This window comes from Physcomitrium patens, chromosome 23 (assembly GCF_059467195.1).
Source record: "Physcomitrium patens ecotype Gransden chromosome 23, ASM5946719v1, whole genome shotgun sequence".
In the NCBI taxonomy this organism is placed as follows: Eukaryota; Viridiplantae; Streptophyta; class Bryopsida; order Funariales; family Funariaceae; genus Physcomitrium; species Physcomitrium patens.
This window is the reverse complement of record NC_143432.1, coordinates 2454141-2463741: the sequence shown is the minus strand read 5'-3', so window position 1 is coordinate 2463741 and position 9601 is coordinate 2454141. Positions and strand designations below refer to the sequence as shown.

General features: G+C 42.0%; 1 protein-coding gene across 5 annotated transcripts; it reads right to left on the bottom strand.

The window, feature by feature from the left end:
- Positions 1-1347: 1347 nt before the first annotated feature.
- On the bottom strand, positions 1348-6254 carry LOC112275647 (uncharacterized). Of its 5 annotated transcripts, none has more exons than XR_002967781.3 (7): positions 4986-5664; positions 4249-4325; positions 3954-3993; positions 3264-3643; positions 2406-2963; positions 2085-2168; positions 1348-1878 (listed from the first exon to the last, which is right to left on the bottom strand). XR_002967781.3 is itself a non-coding variant. In XM_090246682.1 (6 exons), the coding sequence occupies exons 1-5, from the start codon at positions 5272-5274 to the stop codon at positions 2424-2426; spliced, it is 1326 nt and encodes a 441-aa protein (XP_090102808.1). In that variant the 5' UTR covers positions 5275-5421; the 3' UTR covers positions 2085-2215; positions 2406-2423. The 5 variants fall into 5 exon arrangements, 2 of the variants coding, with proteins under 2 accessions (XP_024361958.1, XP_090102808.1); XR_002967780.3 differs by having other exon boundaries at positions 2085-2204; positions 4986-5421; XR_016500326.1 differs by having other exon boundaries at positions 2085-2963; positions 4986-5421.
- Positions 6255-9601: the final 3347 nt, after the last annotated feature.

Here is a 9601-nt window from a genome sequence, read left to right as displayed (position 1 = left end):
TAGACTCACCGTCCGCCCCTTTCATCCCCAAACAACTGGAATTCTTTCCCGAATATATATTGTTCTCTCACCTGTTCCATAACAATCGTGGTGATGTACCGATTACTAGACTGGAATATTGAAGTTGACGTTGCGATCCCTCAAGTAGGCACCCCACGGCATGGATACTGCCCTGTGCCGATGACTGTGCGACTTGTAGAATCTGTGGAAAGCTTGGATAAAAGTCGATCCGGCGCACTTGCCAACCTTCGTCGTTTAGGAATGCCGATGTACCATAAGAGAGGAGATCTTTATCACCACTAGGGTCTGGTTTGGCCTTTCCTTCCACGCCCAGATGGCGATGTGTGGACATATCTGATGATGAGTGTTTGTGTTTAGGCATTGAACGACAGTGGGTGTTTATCCTCATTGAATTGCTAGACAAATGATGGAAATTTGTAACTTTTGTTTCTCTTGGATTCATCATCACATGCATTTTCTCTGGGTAGTTGCAGAAACTCAATTATTGTTAATGTAAGAAAGTAACATCTGCATTTTGGTATTCTGAATGTGATCTGAAGACTGAAACAACTGCATCATTCTGCATCACTTGTTTGTATAAAATAGTGTCTTCACAAGCATTTAAGATAACTTCATAAAGAAACATTGAATTCCGTTCTTATCATTACCAGATTTTTTGTTTCCTCATTTTATTTGGACCATCCATTACTAAGTTTCTGGTGTCCGAAGTGTTGCTAGTGTATTGGTAAAATCTTCAAGAAAATAATCATTATGTGGGTTTTTGGTTTCTTTTGTTCTAAAGGGCTTTTGTAAAATCATTGGTCTTATGTGAAACCTTGAAATTCCACTTGATTATTTGTTTGTAGTAATTGATTTTAAAAGCATGATAGTATCTATTAAGGAATAATAAGAAATGACATTATATAAATTTTTTCCTAATTTTTATGTTTCCCTAATCATTGAAAAAAATACATATATATATATATATATATATATTATTATTATTATTAAAAAAAAACATGATAGAATAAAAGGTATTTGTGGAATTGTTTTGACTGATGGTGTTGAATTGATTAAAACTTCTATGTTGAGACTATATTCATGATCATGTGTAAATCAATCCACAACAAAAATGATGCATAGACAACTTTTTTTGGCACATTGAAATAGAATTAGGAATGCACATTTTTCAATTCAACATATTAGGGGAATAATTAAATCTGCCTATAGATTTTTGGGGAATCACACATTGGTGTATTGAAGGAAATAAAAAAAAATAAAATAAAATAAAATAAAATAAAACACACCTTTTGGTGTTTTGTAAAGATTCTTGATACATCAGAGGCATTCTTGATCTTGAAATGCTAATATTTTATATTTCATAAATGACAGTATATTTCATAAATGACAGTATACCCGGGAGCATGCAAAGAATTTCTGCCTGGTGATGTGGATGCCATGCTTTCGTGTTCGTGTCAGCGCGGGAAAGGATACCAGCTGCTAGTGGTCCTTTGGAATGTCTACGAACATTCCAAGCTTGTGTTCTGGAATGCTGTAACGTCAGAGATCTTTCTCTGCGCGGGAGGTAAATATACATGTGCCATATTTAGCGGTAAGCTGAGTCCTGGAATGAGAAGAACTCCGTCTGTTGACTGGCAAACCGCAGGAAAATGAATCTGCTTCCAGGTGAGGAGGTGGTCCTTTAAGTGTAATCCTCTCGTAGCCATAGCCTAGTTTTGAAGGTTGGGACAGTGAGCGTTGGTCGCCGCCATGACGCGCAACTAGGTTTGATTCACAGATGTTCGGAGATAGATACACCGACAGAAGCATATCGGCCTTCTGACTCTCCGCAACAACCAATGAGGCCAACCTGGCCATCTGCAAGATACTAGTACTTATGATGAATTAGAAGCTGAACGGCCCAGCTGAGACTGAAGAAAGTCAACCTCGAGCATTGGAAGTGTACAATAGGAAATGCAGCAAACTTCCTGTCCGTAATTATAACTCTGTTTGCAGCTAGATGACTTAACTCGGATCATTCTCTCTTGATATAATCTTTAACAATACTACTGTATGTACATCACCTTTTGCATCGATGATTAGGATCACGTCGTGAAATCGTCCTTCCTTGAGCTGTTGGACTAAGACTCCTAAATTGCAACTCTTGTCTGCAACCGCAGCAGATCAGTTCTTCCTTTTAGTCCCTGGTTCAAATCTATATGAACGTGAGGGATGTTCTTGTTCAATGATCATAATGAGATATGAAATTATTCTCTAACTTCAGAAGATCGAAGAACCTACAAATACCAGGATAATTCCATTTCTAACATTATGCTTATTGAAAAAACCCTACAGGGACAAGTTATACTTATATGATGTTCTACGTATAATCTCAGATGGTACACCTGTACACTCAACTGTCGTCATCTTGTAGACATTGTAAGATCCAACGTAAGGTCCACATCCTCCTCTTTCTTGCGGTATAAACTCTCTGGTCCTTCGTCATGACCTTCGCTACCTGACCCTGTTGACATGGTCAAGTGGAGCCTGAGACCATCCCCTGGAGCCCCCTTGCGCCCAATATTCCTGCTCTGGGGTGACGACAAGAAGTCAACAATAGGAACAGGCTTCGTTGCCATAGCTGTACTCCGATGGCTCAAGATAATACCCTTCTGACTCGGAACTGTACAGCCTGGCCATGAGTGCGGGCGTGACAGGGAAAGGGAGCTGTTTGGGTCCGTCGAGTATCTGTTTTGTCTCCAGTTGCATTCGGAATTGTGGTCGTAGCTATACCGATCAAATGAATCCTGCACTGTGGGCCGTTGCGTCTGTGGCCTGGTTAAGTCGGATTGCTGTTTGTGAATCTCACAGCCCTGAAATTTAAGGGGATCGTTGGTGTATCTTGAGGTTATGTCTAACCGACGTGATGCAAAGCTGGGAAATGGGTTACGGTGTGCATCATCCTGCAGTTCAGGAAATAACTGATCTTCAATAAGATCAATAAATGTGAATATGTATATATATATATATATATATATATATATAGCTTTTACTACTACAAGATGTAAGTAAAGATAATTTACCTCGTATGCACAGGCATATGATTGTATACAAAGTATACGAAATCCAGTACATGCTGTTTGCGTTCTCAAATCACGCCATACGACACTTTTTGTGAAACAAAAGAATGTAAGTAATCCGTTTTCAACTAGAGAAGGATCCTAAATTGTACATGGACTGGGGGTGAGAGCATAATTGCAAACCTGCTGGTTCTTGAAGTCAAGCTCTGAAAAGGGTGTCCAGACGTCAGACGGTCTTCGTCTGCCAGGTCCACTGTCACCCGACCCATCCAGGAGCTTGAGAAGCTGAGTGGAAGATCGAGATTCAACCCTGGTGGTTGGAGTGATAATCGCCGGGTATTCTACTCGGCCCTCCATCAGCATCGTAAATGTTATTCGCGCATCGTATTCTCGTCGCCGCATTTCCCATTCTGTCTCCAGCTGCTTCTTGACGGAGCTTGATCTCATTGGTATTTCCGCTGTCTGCTCATGGATCAGCACATCGCTAATCCTACTGCGCTCTGGAGTGGCCTGTAGCCAAAGGTTCGTGGGATGTAAGTGCCCTTCTCTCCAGTAGCCGATATCTGTGACAAGGTAAACAGACAAAAGTGATCTTCAGCTGTCTTCAGAACGTCACATCTCAAGATGTGACTCAAAATGTGAGTAACGATCATCTAACCACTGCTTCGGGTAATGCTTGAGACAACTTGCATTTGCTTCTCTACTGACGATGATAACTGTATCTACGTGGACTAGAAGACTCTGAGGTCATGTAACCCAGGTATAACCAGATTGTTACTAGCTGCTGCAGACCCTAATAGGGAGTATAGAGGGATAACTAGCATCTTGATCTAATGGCATTTAAAGCAACTGGGTCACTTAGAGAGAACCTACCAGATTGAACGCTCTCGTCGTTCTTCATGCTCCTATACATCTGCGACATTATTGAGTTCGATTCCATCAATGAGGATAGATATGATCGAGATAAACACTGCCACCTGGAGTCTAGAAAAACCGAAGACTGATATTTACCGTAATAGGTCCAACGGTAGTTTATAATCTGGAAATTTGTTCAACCATTTCCTGCAGCAATCTGGAAACCACCAGCAAGTTTCCTCCAAGTAATTTATCTTAACCTACTGCAGGCTTGATATGTAAAAGTTCAAGGCTTGGTTTGAATTCCTCGAACCTGTAGGTGGCTTTTGACGTGAGCGATGGTTAGGCCTTTCACATCCATGAGCTGCAATACCATCTTAGGTGTTGCTTCTGATTCAGAATGAAAAAAACAACATCAAGAAAAAAAAAAAAAAAAAAAAAAAAAAAAACACTGTTAGTACTTTCTGAATCAACTCTGGGCCAGTATTTTATCTGCACAAATTACTCCGAAACCAATGCACTACAATGAGTATTGTGTGTTGACACACTATCATTATCCTACCAACGTCGTAACGACGAGGACAGGTACTCACTACTTCCTACTAATGCTGAGTCACACTACGTCAAAGCGTAGTGTAATAATATGCATCGGTCGAAAGGCGCAAATCCCTACTATTTTGGAACTACTATCTCAGGTAGAAAAGCTTCAGTAGCGATGATGATTGATGGGCAGAAAAAAAAAGGTTCAACTTTCCATGTGCTGTAGCGTTAATCGCACTCATTAAAATGCCCTTCCTCGGATGCATCTGCATATTACATTATATACAAACACAGTCTCGAAGTGGAAAGCCGTGGGGCAAACACTGCTATCAAGCGATCCCACAGATTCAGAAATCGTAAAGCATGCCATGCCGATGCCTGTCGACTGAGGATTGGCGCACCTTCGCGTGATCAAGGAGGCTTTGCACCGTGACAAACCAACACAAAACTCTATACACTTTCTGATCAATAAGGGAGATAAGAGGGCTAAGGTGTCCAGCATGTACTTACTCTCGTGCCCACCTAGTCGTTCTACGGCCACCTTAAAACAGTGGTGGAGGTCGGCTGTCCACCGCAGTCTCGGCAATCTGGAGCGCACATATTGCCGAACCTTCCCTCGACAGCCAGGGGTTCTCGCACCATTGGCAGCCGAATCCTGAGCATTAGTAGTGGAAGTTGTGTTGCTCTCTGACGATAGATCCTCTGACGAGACTCGAGGGCTGGTTTGACTCCCAGCACCACCATCGATGTCCCTATCTTCCTCGCTGCCGTCGAGGCTCTGTTTCCCTAGAAAATCCATGCAATCGGATGCAAGCTGTTGCAGAACGCCACAGCTCTTCTTCACTAATACTAAAAATTGTGTTACACTATTACACAACCGCAATGGTTGACGCCGCTGGTCCTACACCATGCTGTTACAAGCTGCCAGTTCTGGAGCCGCGTCATCCATCTAGCGTGGTCTCCCATGAATGAGAGTTCTCTTAGAAGCACGCACTGCTCGTCGTACATCCCCAGGCGGCTTGCTGATTGCACACGAACCAGATGTCTACAACGATCCTTACCTCAAAATAGAGATGTCACGGAATTTGTAAGGTCACCTCCTATGTGTGCTGGAATTCCATTCGATGATGGCAGAAACACGAGGTTCTGTCGTGTCCAAGACGCAATCACTCTTGCAAACAAATTACGGAGAGATCGCTGATGTTACAAATAGGGAGTTGCAAGTCCCCCACAATCTCTCTTACTATTAATGAAGAAGGTTCTTTTCCGATCCTAAGAAACTATTTTTGGTAGTATGCCCAATGTCGGTGGCACGATGCTCCGACCATGTATAGGATGTGACCTAGACAACCTCATGCCACTGCTTACGGACCTGTTCCGACCGCCGTCACTTCCTCCGGTAGATAACCTGAATACCCAGCAGTCCTCTTTCTCCAATATGTTTGCACGTGCAACTGGACGGCACTGAAGTGCGCAGGCGTCAAACCCCGCCCTCAGTAATCCAGGAATATATAGTACTAAATTCTACGTTACAAAATGAATCAGATTGGCAACCGTGTAGCATCCGCACGCCAGAGATATAAGAACTGCATATTCCGCATGTAGATCGACCAGTCCCTAAACAGATCGCCCTCCACACTGAAGCGTCTCGCGCTCCGCATGCTCAAGCCTCAGCAGTTTCGCAATTCACACTTGGTGGAATTTCACATACAAAAGCTTGAGTCGATCGGTTCCTCGCTTCTGACTAGATATTCATGTCCAACAGAATGATGACGAAGAACAAAACGTGTAAGGAACCTATCCGAGAGGCAAGGGCTTGTTGGCGTTTTAACAGCAATAGGGTAAGAAGAAATTTTAGAGACTTTCTCTTCTTTCTTACGAGTCGTAGGGATGTTGGGGTCTCGGACAGGTCCTAGGGGCGACCCCACCACTCGCCTATCCAAGAATTTTCCCCCACAGATGTCCACGGCTGTGGCGCAGAAGCCTGACACTATTTTGACTTGAGGCCTGCCTCACTGGTCCTACCATCGCTGGGCTTCGTTTTCCTTTCCACAATCAATGGAACAAAGGACTATCGCTTCTTCTGCTTTCTTCCACTTGAAGTTCTGCGAAGATCCTTGCGGTTATCTGCAGCAAGTAACCGGGAAAGTGATCTTCATTCCTGTCGAAGCTCACCACCACTCCGGCAATATATGTTTTTCTTTAAATGCTTCAGAGACATAACTTCACTTCCTCTGTTTTCATGTCATTTCTTAAGCATCATGCTCAAGCTCGTGAACCTTCGAGATCAGGTGAATCTGTTCACCAGGGAAGAGCAGTGCATATTAAAATCGTCTTTTGTACTTGCATCTGACTGAATTCATCACTGTCAGCTTCTGAACAAGATAGTTCACAGAGTAGTCTTGCAGGTGATTACATCTCCATTCTTGATTACGCTCAAGGCTCTGCTGGAGAGACCCTTGCTATAGCCTTCCGACTGTATCAATCTATGATTAACAGAATATTAACTCATTCTTCGCGGATTGCAATGCACGGAGAACCCGATAACTTCCAGCGGTTTTGAATGTAAGAGAATCTGAGTTCGAAATTCTTATGTTCTGAAAATAGCAATACGAATATGACAAGAACTTGCAGATACCTCCAAAAATGATGATGAGTGTCACAAATATGGTGCATAACCATCACAAGGATTTTGTTGCAAACGTGCCGCTTGTTAGCAATAGCGAGTGTCACGATGGGATTCCAAAGGAATTATCCTCACAGTATGACGCTTCGATTGATCTATTTAGGGCAACACCATGCAACACTTAAATTCACAATCGATGCACAGTTGTTTGTAGTCAATCATCGATACACCGCATTTTTACAACCTGGAAAGATGGTACAAGTACCTCTGAGTTTCGACAGAAAGATCAGATACTCGTAGATTATTTCATCGACCTCACGTTTCTTCTACTTTTATTGTAGCATTTAAAAAGGATTATTATAATTCTATTTTTTTCCCCGCTCCTCTACTGATTCCATTAAAACCAAGAACGGCATCTGGTATCTATTTAATTTGCCATATGAACCCTTCATTGCCGTCTCCTGGTTGCATCTCCCATGCCGCAAAGATTCTATTTTACACCTTCATGGATCAGCCCTTACGACAGCATGCGGGCACTCTAGCTCCTGCAAACATTATTATTCGGTTCCCCGTATGATACTGGATTGATTTCTGACCTGCTGTGGCCCAACGCACCTCCCTTTTCCAAAAATATGTGCCACTTTTGGCGATTTCAGCACCCCTCCTCTTTCTATTATAACCTGTTGGCATTGCTTCATGTTTACTCTGCTTCGACGCATCATGTAATTATGTTTCATGATTGTTTTTCCCTTGATGGATTTTTGTCCACTCCGTTTTGGTTGTGGGTGGTGTAACTTTTCCTCACAGACGCAGAATTTACTTTCTTTTTCTTTTTCTTTTACATTTGACGAATGTGATAACCTTTCTTAAGGAAGCAATGTAATATTTTACTACAAAGCTGAGGTTTTCAATTTGGGAAAGAAGAGCAGATGGCCCCCAGAGAAAGTACCTCACCTAACAAATATATGGTTGCAGTGACATAGAGGTTGGCATTCTGACCGGCTGGCTGGAAATTGCGGGAACGCGGACTAGTCACCAACCGGGAAAGAGGTAAGGGTACGGGGCGAGAGTAAGGACATCGGGAGAAGATCCTGCTCAATAAGACCCTGATGAATGAATCATAAATGGAGTGATTCTGATGGTGATGCCGCTAGATCGGACTCGCCGCAAGTACGCATGTTGCAAGTCGTGTGGGACAGCTATCCGCCCCTACATCATAACAGTATCATTGTTGTATGGCTTCCTATCTAGCGCCATTCAATAATCTTCTTCCCACTGCAGCAGTAACACACGAACCCACTCCCACTCCCACATACACGCGCGCGTGTGAGAGCTCAATGAAGCTGCCGCCCCAACCCTTCCTCTCACTCCACCACCAACTTGGTTCGACTCTGAAATCCTTCACACTTCACTGGCAGCAGGCTCCGCATCCCGAAGGAGTAAATATTGTTTCTGTGTGTTTGTTTGTACTGGGATGGATAGATCTTGTAGCCACAGTGCTGGCAGCATCCAGGCAGAAGAAGCTTAAATCAATGCGTGATCCCAGTTGCGACAGAAGCACTGGCACTCTCAGCCTGGAACACTAAGAGCATTTCCTTCTTCCACTCCCTCCTGGTGCTGCACAAGTCTATTATCTTCGGACTCTCTGTTCAAGGCATTAAACGCCATGGTTCTGATTCTTTTTCTTTTCTATTCTATTACGACCAATTCCTGTCTCTGCGTGTGTGTCTCTGTGCGGAGAAGGAAGATCTGCTGTCGAATGGGCTCAAGCTGCAGTCTAATGACGCCATGAGCCAAACAGCAACATCGGTTGACCCAAATGGCGGTGGTAGTGAAAACCACCCACTTAAATACTGAACATTGAACAGTAGCTTTGGGTTCCCTTCCTCCTACGCCTGCCAATAGTAGATTTACCAAGAAGAATGGTTTTGAATTGGGAAGAAACTTTATTTTAGTTATATCATTTATAAATGGTTTAAAATGATACAACTAAAATAAAATTTTATTTTATTATTTAGTATATATATATATATATATATACCATCTCCATAAACCATTTTTATTTTAAAAATTATTTCTTATGAAAGCATGCAATTAAGCACTATATTCTTGTATCTTTTTGGAGTGCAATGCAATGCAAGACATCAATTTATAGGTAGTGGAGCTACAATAAGCATATAATATTTTTGGGCCATAGAATTCAATGTTCAAGGTAGTTCCAATGATTTTATATCAAAGTACTTTATTTTTTAAAAATGGTAATATGACACCTAAAAGTTGAATTTTTTAGACAAGTGAATTAGCAAAGTTATATGTTGCATGTTATTTTTAAAAGGAAGTTAGATAATAATAAGTAGTGAAATTACTAATCTTAATTAAAACCTTTTTTTGTAGTAAATATGTAAAAAAATGTAAGCATCAATCTTGATGCCTACAAAGAAGGACAAAAACTTTTAAGCTTTTATTAGCATCTAGGATAAGCTAGGATTTGAAAGAAAAA